Genomic DNA, 18,962 nt, shown 5'->3' with positions numbered 1-18,962 from the left:
AAGTTAAACCTTCCTTTTTTTTTTTTTTGCCACACAGTGGACATTTATCAAACCAGACAGGATTACCTCGAGGGAGGTGTACACAGGGATAGGATTGGGTCATACACTGCGGGTGGGTAAACATGGCTAGATGGACTCCTCTTTCAATCTAGATTAAATATCACTATAATCAAATTGCCAGGCTGTTTAGCTGGGAAAAAGTCCATGCCTGCATCCAGGGAGTGAAGCGTAGCTCTGACATAGGGGGGCCCTGGGTTTTGTCATTTAGTCTAAACACGTCAGTGGGCTGTTTGGGTTAGTGGGCGGGGGGTATACGTACAGGGGATGGATAGGGGGGTTGAAGAGCTCCATCATCAGTGGATCTCCTGGATAAATACCTCAACCTGAGTCCCCCTCTTAAGGTCCCAATTGCCAGACATTGTATCCAAATGCCAGATGAGGGACCAGCTCAAAGCTTTCCAAGTAACTCTAATTCCACCGCAACACTGTAGGGATACAAATATCCAAATAATTATCTCTCCGAGAGTACCACAGCATCTCTAACATGCCCGCTTGGGAAAGTGGTTCACATTTTTGTGAAAAAAAATTAAAGTTCTGCCATGAACAGTACTTCTTGTAAAACTGCACTGAAGCTCGGTTGCAAGGGCAGTTAAGAGTGATTATAGATAGTCATGCATGAACGTGTGTTTGGAGCTCGGCTTCAGTCACTGAGAGGGGAGAATAAACACTGAGCTGTCTGGTGGGTGAACAGAAAGCACAACATTTAGTCTGAATTACTGATATTAAAACGTCAGGCTGCCTTGTTGTGGATGAGACTCGGTATTGATCCCAGATGGCAGCCAGGCTAAACTACCACAGAGTCTACTGGCCAAAAAGTGTGTTGACAAGAGGAAAGGGATGACGATGGAGGGATGGACTGTGAGACTGTGTAAAAACAGGAACATTTTTGTATATTGAGAATTAAAAAGGTTTCACGTTACAAGTTTCAACTTGACAATGTTGTTTAAATGATCTCATACTCATAGACCTAGAAAACGGACTAAAAACGCTGTAATGTGCATCCAGGCCAGTAGTTAGCATGTCACTTTGTGGAAGAAACACTATGAGCGTGCACACTAATTGCTTGTCCCCCTGAATAAGGAAGCAAGTAATATGATTACCACGATGCAGCAAATGTAGACTTTGCTGGAGAAGCGTTACTAGCCCAAATACTACTACAGCACTGTGTACCGCCATTACTGTTTTGACTGCACATGTCCTACATTTTTTTAATGTTTTCACGTTATAATTTTTAGACCAACAAGACAGTCTTTTTATCTGCTTTCAATTAAAAATTGGTCTTGTGTAAACTGTATCAATCAAGCCAGTTTCAGTTTTTTCCAGTACATTTGTAGAGTATGAGTTGTATTGTAAAAAACAACACTACAATCACACCTTCATGCCCAGGTTGAATGGGCGAAACATTACTTTTCTTGTCAATTGCCAGAAACCAACTCATAGCAATTCTTATAATAAGGCAGACTCACTAGGCAGGATGCTTTGCTTTACATTACATATTATCTATAGATCGATTTTGGTCACTCTATCTTTCGGAACTTCAGTCCTTTCAATATCTAACTTCTCCATATATCACCGAATATTTTACCTCGCCACAATATGACACCTTTTCTGGAAATGTTTGCATTTCTGTTGTGTGTAAAATATATAGCACTGTGTGCCCTTATTCTTCCTTCCACTAAACTTTGACGCACTAGAGGGCACTGTGCATCAAGCACTCACAGCATGTGTGAGTGAAATGGCCACAAGAATCAAAGTGAGGAAGAACGCGTCCTGGTATAAAAAGAATGGACTCATGGAACTGTTATGACTGTTATAAAAGTATAATGTATGTGTAGCTGGTTCTTTTAGCATACATATTCTACATTCTACACATCGAGCAGCCACAACAGTAGGAACAGTTTTACAATGTGATGAAAACCAAAACAAGTATCTATTGTAAAAGTCTGCCTTCAAAAAGATAATTTTATATGTGCGGATGTGTGTCATATTTTTTTCTACCTAGTTTATTATTGTGGTTTTCATTTTCAGTGGTGTAGAACTTCGCTGCATGACAGTATACTGATACCGCTCTCATTAAGACATATTGCAGTTACAACCACAATAATAAATAAATCATACGCATAAATCATTGTGATTTAAAATTATTACATTTGTGTGATTCTTCAAGCAATCATAATGTTGTGGCAGTCGGTGCATAATAGGATTGGAGTGATGATTACAGGTCAGTTTGAGGAAAGACTTGATGGTTTGACACAAGTTGCACAATTTCCCAATGCAACATTATGTGCATGACTATTATGTTTGCGTGTGTTTTTTTTTTGTACCTCTTATCCGTGGAGCTGGAGGCCTGGTTCATCTCACTGTTGGAGATGAAGTTTCGGATTTCTGAGAAGTACGAGTCCTCTTTCTCATCTAAAAGTGCATGATTGTCAGGCTCGGAGTTTGGCGAGGAAATGGTGGTTCCTAAGTTGGAAAGCATCCCAGACTGTTGGCTCACTAATGGGGAAAGTGTGCAGACATACACATCCGCACACATTAATACACACACAAACGATGTAATGTATGCACGCACACAGGTAGACGCCGTATGTTTTGTTTAATAATTACCAGACATATGGTACATAACAAGGTAGGGAGAACACCAAATATTTTGAGGGTTAGAAAGAGGTTTGTTATAGGCAGTCACATCTTCCCATCCCATTATGAAATATTGAAAATGTGCGGGTCAAACATGGAGCACTGCATAATTTCTGTATAACTTGGATGTTAAATACAATCATAACGTCAAAAAGTATGTGAAAAACATCCATCTGTTGATGTCACAGCAGTTTACAAGATTTTAATGTGAAGAATAAAATGACACATAATGACCATTTCTTGAGGTATCAGCCTCAAGAAATGGTCATTATGTGTGCTCTCATTTTGAAATGTTAACCAAACAGTGCTGTACAGACATTTTAAATAAAACTGTTCAAAGGCTAATTCACTTTAAAACGTCATCTGAGTGGTAACCATAGACACAGTGGATGACTTCCATATTGGGCGTGGAGAGGCTGTTTTTGGCAAAGCAGACGGAGAAGTAAGTGTGAACTCTTGAATGAAGTGGCTTTCCTACTTTTGCGTGTTATGTTTGTTTGCCACACTTCACTAAACATTTTATTTAGGGCAAAATTTTATATTTTCCAAATGGGTAATGTGTACTGCTCATTAGTCAGCCCATTAACAAGACATGTTAAATAACTCCAATGGAGTCTCTATTAAGAAGGAGTCCTACCAGGAATGTTCTCGTGCTCGTGCTTCTTGAGATGGCGGTCGAGGTTGGTTTGCTGACCGAAGCAGCGGTTGCAAAGATGACACTTGAAGGGTTTCTCTTTGTTGTGGATGTTGCGAACGTGGCGTTGCAGGTTGGACGAGATGCTGAATGAGCGGTCACAGTATTTACACCTGTCAGGGCACATAGGCGAGCCAGGGTGAGCACCTACAACACCGTTCATTATAAAGTATCTCCACATTTGGAACATGGACAGTCTGGGTAAAAATCCAATCATTATTCAGTTATACAATATACTGTGACATAAGAGTTTAATTTGTTCTTTGACAATGCTTGTACCTCAAAACTCTCATCTTCAAAGTCATTTTTCCGCATTGAAATAAATGGAAATGTCATTAATCCATTCCAGCCTCCCCTAAAATATATAATTTGCGGAGGAAAAAGAATATATGACTGTGAGTATTGTTATATTATCGCAAAAAAAAAAAAAAAGCATTTTAGTCAAACTCAGGCCCGGGGGCCAAATTTGGCCCACGATGTAATTATATTTGGCCCGCAAGACCATATTAAATGTGTATTAGAGCTGGCCCGCCAGTATATAGCACATGCGCCACTATTATTACAAATCCGAGAATGCTTTGCTAGTGTGTTGGCCCATCAGTCTAGACCGGCGAGCGCCCCTTCCCTTTCTGTTGCAGTCGTTAGCGACTATGCTACCAGTCTCCTCAAGCAAATTTACACTTCCCCTTCCCAAAAATAGCCAAACGAAAGATGGAAAACAGTTAACTTCCAAGACAGGTGGGAGGCAGATTATCTGTTCACTAAAGTAAAAGACAGACCTGTTTGTCGTGTGCAGAGCAACGTGGCTGTAACAAAGAATATAACATGATTGAATTGTTTTTTTTAATGCCCTTTATCAAGTCCGAGGCAATAGTAATAGTTTGAGGTTTGGATTTTTATTGAAGGACATTCTTATTTTTTTGGGTTGTTTTGTTGTTGGCCTTTGAAAAAAGATTTACATAAAAAAGAAAGGTAGTTGGAGATAGATAAATAGAAGATAGAGAGAATTTATGTTATATATTTAAATACAAAACAACAAACAAATACCACTGATGTCTTTTATCGCAAATTAGATTTTTTGTGTTTATAATGTTAAAGTTTGTTAATTCCAGATTCAGTGTTTCAGCAAAATTTCAGTTTGTTGTCAATGATAAACTTTAATGCTACATTTCTGCAGAAAAGGGAAACTTGCACATCGCAGTGATTTTCCATTCAATATTGAGTTTGGCCCGCAACGTTGTCCCAATTTTTAATTTTGGCCCACCGTGAATTTGAGTTTGACACCCCTGGCTTAAAGGGTTATAACACCAGGACACTTAGTCAGGTATTCGTTCGTCCGTCTGTGGCTTTTTGCATTGTTTGTTAGCATTAGGCTAAGCAGGCTTTTCTAAGGCAAAGCTACTGGATGTGGTTGTTGTAAATCCAATTCTCTTTGTTTTATGCTTAGTTTGTCAGTAAACTTTGACCGGGAGTGGCAATAAACAGTTTGAAGCCTCTTTTATGAAGAATTGTTCACTATCTGCCAAACTGCTGCTTGTTGTAAAGTGATTTGAATTGAGTTCACTGCCACCATACAGTGCTTGTATCTCACATTTTTGCAAGGAAAAAAATTAAATAAATAAAATCAGCCGAACGACAGCTTGTATCTCGAAAAATTCCCAAGTTGGGTCGCCGGTATCTTAAGACACCACTATATTTCGGTTACTATAAATTTCAATTTCTTTCTCTTAAATTAAACAAAAACATATCCCTGGCTTTTCTAAAAAAGAATAATAATGTAATGCAAATTTGTTATAAAGAGGGACAGAAAAGACAATAAATGAGGGACAAAATAGGAAACAAACAGCAATGCAGAATCCACTAGACACATAGATACATTACAATGCCTTTGAGTAGTTGGTTGCAGGGGTATGCCTTGCTCAATGGCACCTCAGTAGTGCTCAGGGAGAGACCTCGTATCTGGTTCCTACCTAATATTGTGAGCCACAGTGGGTCTCGAACACTCAACCTTTCAGTCCCCAAACTTTCTAGACTGAGCAACTCATTTAGCCTCTCCACATTTAACATGAGTAACCATAAATAATAATACTGTACAAAAATACCTGTAAGGCTGTTCGCCTGTGTGTGTTCGCAAGTGTCTCGTGAGATTTGCCGAGCGGGGGAAGATTTTCCCACAGTACCTTCATGGGAGAATGGAGAGAAAAGCAGGAAAGGGAAAGAGTAACAGAGACAAAAATATTTATTTTTCCATCCTTTGCAAAAAATGTGGTAAGCGAAAAAGTGTGTCATCACAGGGCACTGACCTGCAGGCGTAGCGCTCCTTGCCCTTGCGGAGGATGGCATCTGAGAGCGAAGGAGGAGGTGAGCGGAAGTTGAACAGTGGGTGAGCTGAATGTTGCAGTGAATTGGGCGGCATGTCCAGTTTTAGTGCACCAAAGCTTTCCAGTTTTTCTGTCATGTTCTCCATGGCAGACATCTGGAGGGATGAGGATGGATGATATCATTATAAAGATGAATATATCCCATTGCCTATGTATGTGTGTTTGTTGATAGACAGATGTAATGAATGAAAACACAGACAAAATGTACTTATAGCACGTTGACAAATGTAAAATTACTTTCTTTGCCTACTCCCAAAAACCAGCATCTCCTCTCCCTCTAGCTTCTGCTTTGTTCTCCACGTCTTCACTTCTGCTGCCAGGCCAGCAAGCTGGCTAAATGAGCCATTCAAAAGTTCTGTATGGTGCAGCACAATATAGTTTGAGATACCCCCAACTGATAGTTGCGTCCTTCCCCTGAGAGGCTTGTGAACAAAGGGGAGGTGGGGGGTGGGAGGTAGTTATATAGGCGTTTATTTGCCACAAACAGCGTACATCCTTCCTTTTTTAGTGAATACAGGACAGGGAGAGACACAGGGACAGACACGCCGTCTCAATGTGTTTATTCGCAGTCTGAGAACGAGCAGATTGCAGGTGGGGCGGTTGGGGGGGATTTTGTCATAAGACTGAATTAGCGGTGGCATTGTGTTTGGAAGCTGAGACACAATAGGATGACTCAGGTTTGACGAAGTGTCCTGAGAAAACTTCTCGGCCCAAGTACATTAGGATGATGAAGAAGACTGATTTTGGATCACAGAATGGTAGTACATCACAGAACAACATGTAAAAGCAGGAAAAGTTTTGATTTATAGTAATAAGACGTTTTATCTTATAAGTGGTTAGAGCCTCTGCCTCACAGTTTAGGGTTCAAATCTCAGTTGTGGACTTTCTGTGTGGAGTTTGCATGTTCTCCTCATGCTAGCGTGGGTTTTTCTCCGAGTACTTTGGCTTCTTCCCATGTTCCGAAAACATACATGTTCGGCAGGGGCACCATCAGGGGGTGGCCAGGGATTAGCTGGCCACCCCACTGGTCAGTAAATCACATCCTGCAGATCCAAGCGTCAGTTATGTGTTTCATTCCAAATGCTTTGAATTGTCCAAAGGTGTGAATGTGAGTGTGAATGTTCGTGCCCTGTGATAGATCTAGTCCAGGGTGTACCCCGCTTCTCGTTCATAGTCAGCCCCTGACTAAAGAAAATGAATTGACGGAGCTCATGATTAACATGAATATCTCTGACAGTATTAATTCAGCGGACATGGTTACAAAGTCGATATCTTTATGAAATATCTGCATAATTACGTATCTACAGTATCAGCAGTTGCTGGTGTTTAGGAAAAAAAGGTAAGATCATATTTTATTTTGCTTAACATGTTAGAGGTATTCTATATTTTGATGTAAAGTATTTCAATTCTGTTACCACTAATACAACCAAGAACCAACCATAATGGTACAGATGCATAACTTGACCACATGCAAATGTGCAAGTCCATCTGTCCGCATAAGCTGCAGATGTGTGTATTGCAAAGTCACAGTTGATAGAGGACACAGATTTCCAGGTCAGATTTTTAAGCAGTTTCCCCGACAAGAGCCCCTCATTCTCCTGGACACAAACACAGGATGTCCTTGATGGACACGGTGCTATTATCTAGCCAGCCAGTTCACTACACAGAAAAAGAACAACTTGGAGGGGGTTGAGGTATGAGCTGGCCTGTGGACTCCTAGTACATGAAACAATGCCATGGCTACGATTAGCGAGAATACCATTCAAAATTCTTACTATTCATTTAAAAATATATATTCTTAATACTACCATTCTTTGCAATCAAGATTTGTAGGGGCAGCGAGGGTCTGGGGACAGTCGAACAATGTGAGTGATTATCAAAGGGGCTGCAACAACAGGCTGCGTCTTCTGAAAAAGGCAGAAGTGACGAAGTACACAGGCGCCATTCGATAAACAAAGGAAGAAGTCATACAGCCCTTGAGAACATAACATCAACAGTGTGGAATGATGGTGCATGGAGCCCTATCAATTCAGGTTGGAGCAGCGTGGGAGGGAGAAGAGAAGGATATTCACATCATGTACGTTGCACATAATGACACTTGATGTCATAAGGTAATAATCAGCAATACCTATTGCTAGCTCTCTCTCTCTCCTGCACTATTTAGAATACTTATCTTGGCACATGTATGTAAGTTTAATGTAGGGCTACCTGCGGATGGAAGAGCTGTGGTGAAGGCCTGAGGAACTTCTCCTTCAGAGCTCCTACAGGGTCAAGTAGCTTCCTCTTCTCCACCCTGCTGGACCAACAACAAGGCAGAGGGTTACGTACCAAGGTCAAGGATCTTCTACAACATCTAATCCATTACTGTACTCCGCTAATGTCTGGCGTTTAAGTAACACTCTGTGGTCTAATCGGGGCAGAAATACCTGTAAATTGGGTCCATGAAGAAGGCGGAGGGTTTGGCATAGTGCAGAGGAGGTGGTTGGTGTGGCTGGGGCTGCTGGTGTGGCGTGATGGGGGATTGAAGCAGTGACTGGGAGTGAGGAATTGGAAAGCTGAGAGATTCATCCTTGATGGACACACCTTTTCCCACTCCATAGATGTGGTTCTTTTGATTCTGTGCTTCGGCTGCCATACCATTGTGACCTCCTCGGTTTCGGTTGTTAATACTGAGGTCTAATGGTTGTTCCTCACCGCTAGATATTAATGAAGAGCCCCTGCTACTCCCAGTATTAGTGTTTGGGTTTGAGAGGTTAGTTGGAGTAGGAGGAGATGACTTGGTCTCCTTGGGCTTCCTACTGAGATCAAATGGTGATTCTCCAGTAGGGAGAAGAGGAGCTCCAAGTGCACCAGAAACCATCTTATGTAGCTGCTCACGAGGCGACTTGGGCTCGCCCTTAAAGAACAGGCCAGAGTTGAGGGCACCTCGATCAGTGGTAAAGGGGTACAGGGAGTTGTGGAAATTGGGTAGGAACTGAAAGGGAAACATGGAGTGGTAGGGCAATGGACCCATCTTCTTCTCTTGATGAAGACCTATCAAACCTGGACCAAAATATTTCTCAGCAATAGAAGCAATTGCTTTGATGGAATCGGTGGTGGCTGCGTTAGCATTTGTGGTGGTGGGTGGGAGTGCTTGCTCATCTGGCGGAGGGAAGAAAGAGTGCTGTGTTGACACTGGAGACAAAAAAGGACGGTCAATTGAGAGGTTCCCTGAATTAGACACAGCTGGCATCACTGAACTTTTTGTGTCCTCTAAGTGGTGACCATCTTGGTTTGATAGGACCACAGATGGCTTTCTTCTTTTGCCATTGTGCTCACGTTCACTATCGGCATCACTCTCCAGGTCAGAACCATCACCCGAGGCCGTACCAGTCGTGGTGTCCAAATCTGTCCCGCTTGTGGTGTTAACATCTTCCAGGTCACTGCCATCTGAAATGTCTGCAATCTTTGATTTATTCTTTACCTCTCCACCAGAGGACAAATCCAGTTTACTCTCGTTATCTTTGTCCTCAGCCAGACTTAAACCGTTGCCTCCATTACTGTTTGTGGAGCTAACTAAAGACAACGGAGCGCCATCTAGAGGACTCTGAGGCAGCTTGACTTCTTGAGTGTTGTTTGCAAGAGGGGTCTTCATCACTGGACTAGCTGGCAATAGCGGTGGTCGTGGATACAATGATGGAGGAAAGATGCCTGGGAAACCGTGTGGGAGGGATGGAAAACCATGGGGTCCTGGGGAGAAAGGCAAGCCAGCATGAAGGTGAGGTCTGGAAGGAAAGTAGTCGGTGAAGCCTAAACCTGACTGGTTCAGACCCTGAAGGTGAGGATGGTGGGACTTGGCCTTGGCCATAATGGGACTGGAGCTCATCGGGATGCCAGGATTGAACATTCCTGTTGGAGAGCCGTAATGGTTTTTGCCTTCGCAGAAGCGCCGGTGCTTGTTTAGGGAGGAGGTAGTGCTGAACAACTGGCCACAGTCCTTACACTTAATCTGAGTGCGGCAGTCGGCGTGCATGCGCTTGTGGCGGCAGAGGTTGGAGAACTGGGTGTAGGATTTGTGGCACACCTCACCTGTGGGTACAAGAAGATGCAGCCCATCAGGGCCTGGTTAAACCCTTTTTAACACTGTCTCTAACTGTGTAAACCAAATGAACCACAACATACACAAACAATACATGGGAATGGAAATTTGGATTGAAAACCCAAAGCAAAGAATTGCTGCCAATGGGTACAGCATAATATTACAAGTCTGTAATAGGCCGTTTAGTCCATCATGATATTGTTTTTTACCTTTGAAAGAACATAGATACATACAAATATGAACTTTGGACTCGTGTTTGGTTCAGAAGACTAATACAAAATGGAAAAAAGTTGTAAATGAAAAACTCCTGGAAAAGTACATGGTACCATGAAATAGGTACACAGACTATAGACATAAAAGTAAAACCATGCAGGACCCTCACTTACAGATAAAAGGTTTGACACTGCTGTGGATGTGCTTATGCTGCTTGAGGCCTGATGAGGTGGCAAAGGTCTTGCCACACTCGGGACAAGTGTGAGCTCGCGCCCCCACATGTTGGGAGCGGATGTGACGCTGTAGATTGCTGGGATCTGTGAAGACCTGTCATGAACAAAATTGATACAAATATAAGTATATAGTATCAGTATATATTTCTGTGTCACATTTGACGTATTTTTACGTTATATTTTTGCACACAAAATACATTACTCCGAAATCTATCTATAATCTAACAGAATTTCTGTTCAGGTAAAGCCTGTGTGTCCAGTGCACCACTTACGTGCCGGGTATGCTGTACCTTATCACAATTTTCACACTCAAAGCGCTTGCCACTGTCATGTGACATCTGGTGACGAATGAGGTTGGACTTCCAGTTGAAAGCTTTGGGACACTGGTCGCACTTGTACTCCCGCTCCTCTGTGTGGACTATCATGTGCTGTCCCAGACTTCATGTGGACAGAACAAGCACAATGAATCAGACTGCACATTTTCAACTCTTTATGTGAACTTACTGGTGCTGTCACAAATTTGTTCACCTGTACTCATTTGGGAAGATCTTCTCACAGTCTTTACACTCGTGGACGGGTTCGTCGCTGTCCTCCCGCTCCTGTTTGAAGTCTTCTCTCAGGCTGTCAAATATGGAGCCCGCACTGGAACAGGAATATTTCTGGTGTCGCCGCAACTCGAGTGTTGACGAGAACAGCTCGTCACAGTCTTCACAGCGGTACATCTGCTCGTCTGCGTGCAGAAAACAAGACACAGTTGCCAAGTCACAACAAGAGCCTTGACAATCATCTTAAACCATATAAATCAAATGTCATTGCTGTCTTTTTCTAAATTGTCTTTGACTCTCCGTTATAGCACAACACATTTACTAAATGTTTATCTGTCTTTTATATTATTGCATCGCTGCCCAAAATGACCCTGGATGAATAATTTCATATGCCTGCATTGAGAAAGGGTTTGAATAATTGTAGGCTTAATTGTACCTATGGCTCCCTAATATTTCTTTTTATATAATTTGTATCAGTTAATGTATATATTTATTGTCATCAAATGGCTCTCTGGTTTAGTTACTTCTAAATTGACTCTCATTTAAGTGGTAAAACCAACAACGCCGCCATCGACAATTGCATACAATGGAAATCAATTAGCTGTGAAACATAGCCTTCATTAACACTATTAATTACTTGTTAGGTAAAGTGTTGCAGGGGCTGCATGTGTAGACAGGAAACAATAGGGACCAGCCTGCCCCTTCCATGTTGATAACCTTTACAATACTTCTCACCAACAAGGTCAAACACATAAAAACTCAGGCCAATCCTTTCAATAGTGAGTTCCTGAGTCTGAGTCCAAGTTCAACAGCTTAGGGAGGGGAAGCCCAGTGGAGACTCTTTGTGCACGGCATGGAAAAAAAGAAAAGCGTCGAGGAACAGAGCTAAGCAGGGCCACGGTGGCGCCAAAGGCACCCACCTGCCATCCCAAACCGTACACACCCATCCATCATTTCAATGGGTTTATCGGCAGTGACTTATACAATGCATGGGTCACCCCATATTCTACTGTGACTGCTTATCAAGCTGAACTTTCTCAGGCACATTAAAAGAGTATTACCATAGCAACACGCATGCATCCAACCTTGATGAGTATGGAGAGAGATTTGTCTCAAAATTATTGACACAAATATATCCTCGATTTACACGTTTTTCAGATACACAAATATATCCGCGATTTACAAGTTTTTTTTTTTCAATGTTGTGTGTGCATTTATCATGACTAATCATTTGTAAATATACAATTCTGCTTGTGAATTGTTGAAGGTGTGTCTGTGGATCAGCGAGCACGCGCATTTATTTTTGAGACAAACGTAACTCACAAACACACACACACACACAAGTCGAGAATATTCACATGTGTGGGAAGGCCCGTACCTCCATCCTAGGCGGCAGTGTTGCTGTCTCTGCTGATGACTTCACTGCAAGTCATTTTTATGGGACCGATTTTGAAATGCCACATCAGATTGTTATGAACCTGCTTTAGTTGGAGTCCTGGGGTGGGCTAGTGGCCCCTAGATCTGGTTTGGTTCTGGGAAAACTACGGGATTATTTATTTTTAATTTGTCATATGTCAGACATATATGGAGGTTTAAAATTTGCTTTTATTATGTAATGCAACTACAGAACCTTCCTGGATGAAACCCTGGTATAGTGTTCTTTCTCTCAGTGGTGGACTCGTCATTTCATTACTTTAAATCCAAAGCATTGATGTCTATATATTAGTTGTCAGGCTTTTATTTTGAAGTCGGCCCAAGCAGCTCGTTGGCGGTGTGTTACCGTAATGCCTAGTATAAACAATGGCGGGGGCGGGTGGCTTGACTTCATCTTTCCAACTGGGGGTTCCCCTGACCGCAGAGGTTTACTGGGGATTCCAGCAGGGTCAGACCATAGACTGTTGGATTCCCATAAAAATGACAGTCAAGTCATTAATGGAGACAGCAACTCTGCTGCCTAGCGGGTGGAGGGACGGGCCTTCCCCCATGTGTGAATATTCTCAACTTGTGTGTGTGTGTGAATTTCTTGACAACTGCGTTACGTTTGTCTCAAAAATAAATGCTTGTGAACCTTCAACAATTCACCAGCAGAAGTGAATATTTACAAATGATAAGTCATGATGAACGCCCACACATCATTAAAAAACACGTGTAAATCGCAGATATAATTGTGTAAATAATTTTGAGATAAATCTCTCCACATAGGTGAGGAGAATGAATTACCTGTTGGTCAATGGGCCATTACACTGGCCTCTAAAGCTTATGCTAAATAGCACAATTTGACACCAGCGTTCACATGTTCCATGCAAAGCTCTTACAACCGGTGTTTGTTTCTTCTTGGCACTTTGATGCAACCTTGGCAAGAAAGTGTGCCTAACAATTTTAAACCATTTATAGCATTTATGAACTTAAAAAGGAAGGCATTTCATAAATGCTCTAAAAGGTTCAAAGGTGCAATTAAGTGCACCAAATGCATTCTTTTTGCACATCTCGGTGATGGCAGTGGTGGGTTTTAAAGAGGTTAATGACTCTGTGGGAGATGATTGGAAACACGATTATGTGCAGTTTAGCAGCTAATCTGGGAGCATGGGTGACGTCTCAAGGGACTCCTCAAGTTCTTTACCCCACATCATGCTCCGATAAAGCCAACACAGAAAGCACACAGAGCTTGGACTCAGACAAACACACAAATATTAAAGAAGATTGCACTTTTCTTGGTTTACAGCACTCCATTAAGTCTCATTCACAAACATCACTATTTATTGCAGATTTTGTATTTGCTTGTTTCCTCTTTATTTAACTCTATCAATTTAATGCACATGCGCACGCACACAAACACGCGCGCACGTGCCCACACACACAGACACACACACACACACACACACACAGAGGCAGGTGTTGCACATGCATACACTGAAAGGGATTGAACAAATCATTTACACTCAGTCACTGCTACTGTTCAACACTCATGCATTGATTTCTCGTTGACTTATTTGCATTAATAAATCTTGCATGTAAAGGAATAACTGTGAATTGCATTTCCTATACGTGTATATGTTTCTCATTGGAAAAGGGTTGCAAACCTAATGACAATTTTTTTTTTAAATAGCAACAACAAGATTTGTTTTAAATAAATAAAATAAAGTTCCCCTTGAAGGTAGATGAACTGTTTTGGATACCCCCACCCAAATAAATTAATAAAAAAAAAAAAAATAACAAATAAAAATAAAAAATAAAATCCATCCATTGTCTGTACCGCTTTATCCTCACAAGTGGATTAAAACATAAATATTAGAACAGGTGTCTGCATAGTTTCTAATGAATGATGATGATGATGATGAATTCTACTTCTGTGGACAGTTTTGAAGTCTGAGGCTGACAATAAATTGCAACTTTAAAGTTCCAACGAATTATTTTTGTTGGCTTTCTGTGAAATAAAACTTATCCACTTCGCAGTTATTGGCAGGTCCGTTTTAAATAGTATAATGTGGGTTTTAGTGTCAATTAGTTTTTTATACGATTGGAATAATTTACATGTATAGACGAAACATAGTTGGAGAAGGGGGACTGTCTCTTTAGTGTAGTAGTGGCGTGTGTTGGGCGCCACAATAGAACAGTTTGGGAGTTTGTTTAAAATGTGCTCTAATGAGGCGCATTTGTCTTCTTACCTTGTAAATTGGGTGCCATGGAACCCTCCGGAAAAATGCCGTCCTTCATATAAACTAAAAGCTCCTCCCCTGCATCTATGTCGCGGACTGCTTTGTAATAAATCTATGGAGAGAAAGAAAGGAAAAAAATATACTTCACAAGGTCAAAATAATTAGAAATCACAACATCAAATTATTATATTTCATTAGAGAAGGGCCTAATATTCCGATTCAGATTAAAAGACTGTTTAGTTTTCCTGCTGATTAAACGACTGTAAAAATAATGGTGGAATCAATTAGGATTATTAGGAATGTGTTTTAAACCTTTTTTTTTTTTTTACTGAAATCAAAACAAAAACAGTTTTCATAATTGTACACAGATGTATCTTACACATCTATTAACATATTTTGAAAATAACCCCAACGAATAATTTTAGAACACGTCTGAAAACGTCATGTTCAATTGATCTAAATTGGAGCTGCTACAAAATGTAAATGTCAGATTTTCACAATTAACATAGGATGTGGATAATTTATTTCAAATTACTGAAGATTGTTTATGGAACTTTTAACACAATTACATTGACGTTCAAAAGGCAGAGGACAACCCGTCTTCAGACACATTTTCTAAAGCCCCAAAAAACAAACAAACAAAACAAAAATCTACTGTACGCAAGCACACATTAAACATTAAATCACCAACGCGTGGAGCCTGATTGCCACGAACAAACAAATCCATTCAAAGTAGCTTTTGAATTCATGAATCTCCTCTGCGCGACAAACTGGACAAAGCTTGCCATGTGAAGTCGGGACACATGGGGGCTCTCTCCACCAATTGAAGGGCGTGTCGCCAGCCGCACGCACACACAAACTCAATTGTACATAAACACACACGCTCTCACACACGCATATACTAACTTCCAAAAGTTGTATGACAAAGCTGATGTGCCAAATGAAGCGTATTATTGTTATTATTACTATGATTATTATTATTATAATTATTGCTTGGTGGTGCCGGAGCTCGTCCCCGCCTGAGACCTGACCTTTCTTTTCTCCGTGAGGCGGAATAGTTGAGAAAGTTGCGCGGCGGTGCGGAGAGCCTGCAGCTGCACTAGCACTTCGGTCCCGGTGGAGTTGGCCACACAACCCATACTCGCTTCACCACTACTCCCAGTCCCGGCCGGGAACGGGGCCGATGGAGAGGACGCAGCCGGCCGCGCGTCGGAGTTCGCGGAGCGGCCCCGGAGTCTTGCGTACGCCCGGTGAACAAGTTGGACGAGGTCGCCTCCTCCAAGCTGGTGGACTGCCGCTGCTCGGACTTTTCTCTAATCTAGTCACGGAGCGTCCCTAAAGATGATGATGAAGATGAGTCTCTCTCTCTCTCTCTCTCTCTCTCTCTCTCTTTAGTGGTTCCTCCTAACGGCCCCTGGTGCTCTCTCTCTCTCTCTTTCTCTCTCTCTCTCTCATTCGCTCTCCCTGCTCTCTCTCTCTGCCCCCCGCCGGCCACTCCTCCTCCTCTTATCTCCAGCCAAAAGCACGGATCGAGGACCCCACCCCGCACGCCCCATGCAGCACCCCACCCCATCAACTGCATACATCTAATATTGATGTCAGTAATGCAATTGATAAAAGCAAACCCGAGTGAGCCGCACACGTCAGTCACGCCCACTGACAACACGAAATAATGTACACACGCAGAGAAAGTTCATCCTGAATACGACTGATAGTCAATATTCGATGTTAGGTTTGCACAATTGGGGAGTTTATTTATAAAGCTCATAATTGCTTGGATCATTTTCAAGGGACTCAATAGTTGTCATCGTGCTTTTCTTTGATTTTGTAAGTAATTGCAATTAAAAAAAAGTGAAATGGTATTATCATACTAGAGCTATCATACCGGAGACAAATTCCCGTGTTTTTGACACACTTGGTAATAAAGAGGATTCTGATTCTGAATTTTTTGTTGTTGTTGATAGTTTAAAAGATTGAAGTTTAGTGTCTTAAACCAATAACAATACAGAATAGAAAAATCATCACACTTTTACACAACTGCACTGAAATCAGTCTGTTGCACATGATTAAAATGTAGTAAACTGATGTAATTTCCCCCTGTTTTCCTCAAATGTAATCAAATAATATATGCTAGTTTAACTCATTTTAATGTGCAGCTGATGTACATACTTGAATTAGGCAAATTCAAAATACTTTTTTTTCAGTCTGTAAATTTGATCAGTTCTTTTTTTTAACTTGTCATAATAAATTAATTGAAGCGAAAAATAATGTTTTTGTAGCCTGTGTGTGGGTGTGTGTGTGTGTGTCTATTGATAAATCCATCCGGGGGTAGAAGGGCAGATAAAACAGGGTTCACAACACTTCCCAACACAGGTAATGAAGGAATGGATAGAAGTGCAAAGGTTCTCTGTCAAATCAACCCACATCAACCACACATATTGCACCACTCTCAGTATTTTTCCCTCTCACCAGATGCAACTTTGCCTCAGAGCCAATGAACGAGTGCACCACAGTTTTGGATGGAGAACAATTGGGAGGCCATCATTGAAGCGCTTTGAATATTTCAGTGGGAGGACAGCCCACCATTCACAAGTGGGAAAACCATGAGCGAGGCTAAACTATATAAATACATGAGCCAAATTAAACCATGACCAGGAAAATTAATGATTAACAATGTTGCATTTATCTTCGGCTTACAACATACAACAGTAAGAAAATAATAAACAAACAGCCCAAACCCACTTGTTTTTGTTTTTTTTTCCTTTCAAGGCCTGCCTTTGAATTTCCAGTGCACACATTTCCATAAACTCATGCATTGTGCATGTAAAAGACTGGAGAGGGGAAATCACTGTATGCGCTCCTAAAAAACACATTTAAGCAGTGAGTGACCACATGTTGTGTAAATAAATGATGGGCTCATAACTGTGACAAACTAGTGGCAAGGAAAACAAAAGCAAAGCCATTTGCCACGTAAAAACTGCAAAACGCATCAAAAAGCAACAGAACACCTGACCTTTGCTGGGTCCACTAATTCTGCCAAATTTTTGATGGTGCGCTGATTCTTTCATTTGACATTGTACGGCAGTGGCAGGGGGCACTGATGTGAAAATCTTAAAAGGATTAGGCAGGTTGGTGTCGCCAGCCAATTGGTGCTTGTCAATCTCAGAGGCCCCATGTGTTCCTTCTGATTTGCTCCAAGCCGGTCTCCCTTTTTCTTTCGAAATGTCTGAAGCTTAAATGGACATGGTGGCCCATCCCCTCCGTGTGACAGAGTGACAGGTGGCAGGTCAAGACTCGAGGATGGAGAAAGGAGACAAAAGAGAGGCAAGGCACAAGGCGGACCCAGCTATGCAGGCACGGATTAGGAAACAAATAAGAGTAGAGTGACAGGAATGTTGAAACACACAGGCGAGTCATATGGAAGCATTTGGCTCCTGTCGTACCACTGTCATCTCGCATGTCATGTCATCTTATACCATTCAAGGGCAAGTTTCACTTCTCTTACATTCCATTTGCTCATTCAGATGCAAAACAGATAGGAGTCCACCACGCTTTGTTCCGAGCAATAAGTCATTAACCAGTTTGTACAACTAGTTTTATTGTCTCGAAACCAGGGTACATATATACCGATGCCACATTCGATTTGTCCCATCGGGGGTCGCTAAAGCGAAGTACTTGCATGATTTGTTTAGTGCAGTTTTTACGCTGGTTTCCCTTTCTGTCACAAACCACTCATTTTCTTAGCACAAAAGGCAGCAGCATGTACCACTACACTACCAGTACTAACACACATACTGACAATCGGGCCTAATTTGAGCATTCACCATCCGATTCTTGGATGTCTTGGATGTAAAATATTATCCTGAGCTATTATCCCGAGGTTTAGGGTGTTTTCAGAGTGATGTTTCCTCCTGCTCTAAAAACAGTCGATGATCGGGGAGACAATCGTAAATGTTGAACCTGTTCAATATTTACCATAATTCTTTAAAATCTTTACGTGTGTGGTCAACAACAAGTTTGGCCGATCCACAGATTGCGTCTGGTTGTTTCTACTGCTCTTTCTTTTTCATTGTATTTTCTGGCAGTCTGGATTCCTTGTGGCACCACACTGCCTCTCACAGGTCAGTCTTGGTACTACGAAAGACACCTGGTTTGGTGGAGGAGACTCACAATTGTATGTGGAGATCTCGTTATGTGTGTGGCGTGTTGTGCTGGTCATGTCGAGTAAACCCCACAATATATTCACAGCAAAAACACGGTAATTTTTTTGTTGTCATGTGTGGTTTCTTGCATTTTTTAAATCGGATAAGGTAAAAATTCAGTATATGCATACTCCACTTGTGATCTGCAGCCTTTCTTTGGCTTGGCACAAACATTCTGTAATGCACTGTAGCCCGGAGGCTAGTGAAATGTAGCCCATATAAGTAACAGAGCCAGAAATAGCTGAGTACATTGAAGACGTTCG

The 18,962-nt window shown here is 41.6% G+C and overlaps 1 protein-coding gene across 5 annotated transcripts in view; it reads right to left on the bottom strand.

Annotated features, from left to right (window-relative positions):
• prdm16 (PR domain containing 16) overlaps positions 1-18,962 on the bottom strand; it is a 240,472-nt gene that overhangs the window by 9,292 nt on the left and 212,218 nt on the right. Inside the window, exons 1-11 of one of the 5 annotated variants that reach the window (XM_061783388.1) lie at positions 15,529-15,879; positions 14,507-14,609; positions 10,825-11,026; positions 10,569-10,734; positions 10,237-10,390; positions 8,199-9,873; positions 7,981-8,068; positions 5,695-5,867; positions 5,494-5,571; positions 3,335-3,504; positions 2,385-2,556 (exon numbers count right to left, since the gene is read on the bottom strand). In XM_061783388.1, coding sequence (XP_061639372.1) covers positions 2,385-2,556; positions 3,335-3,504; positions 5,494-5,571; positions 5,695-5,867; positions 7,981-8,068; positions 8,199-9,873; positions 10,237-10,390; positions 10,569-10,734; positions 10,825-11,026; positions 14,507-14,609; positions 15,529-15,636 — 3,089 coding nt within the window. In that variant the 5' untranslated portion in view covers positions 15,637-15,879. Of the gene's footprint in view, positions 1-2,384; positions 2,557-3,334; positions 3,505-5,493; positions 5,572-5,694; positions 5,868-7,980; positions 8,069-8,198; positions 9,874-10,236; positions 10,391-10,568; positions 10,735-10,824; positions 11,027-14,506; positions 14,610-15,528; positions 15,880-18,962 lie in introns of those variants that run through there. The other 4 variants (XM_061783389.1, XM_061783368.1, XM_061783379.1 and 1 more) reach the window with 4 other exon arrangements.

This window comes from Phyllopteryx taeniolatus, chromosome 1, assembly GCF_024500385.1.
Source record: "Phyllopteryx taeniolatus isolate TA_2022b chromosome 1, UOR_Ptae_1.2, whole genome shotgun sequence".
NCBI lineage: Eukaryota > Metazoa > Chordata > Actinopteri > Syngnathiformes > Syngnathidae > Phyllopteryx > Phyllopteryx taeniolatus.
Note: the sequence above shows the minus strand (reverse complement) of the source record. Positions and strands in the feature narration are given on the sequence as shown.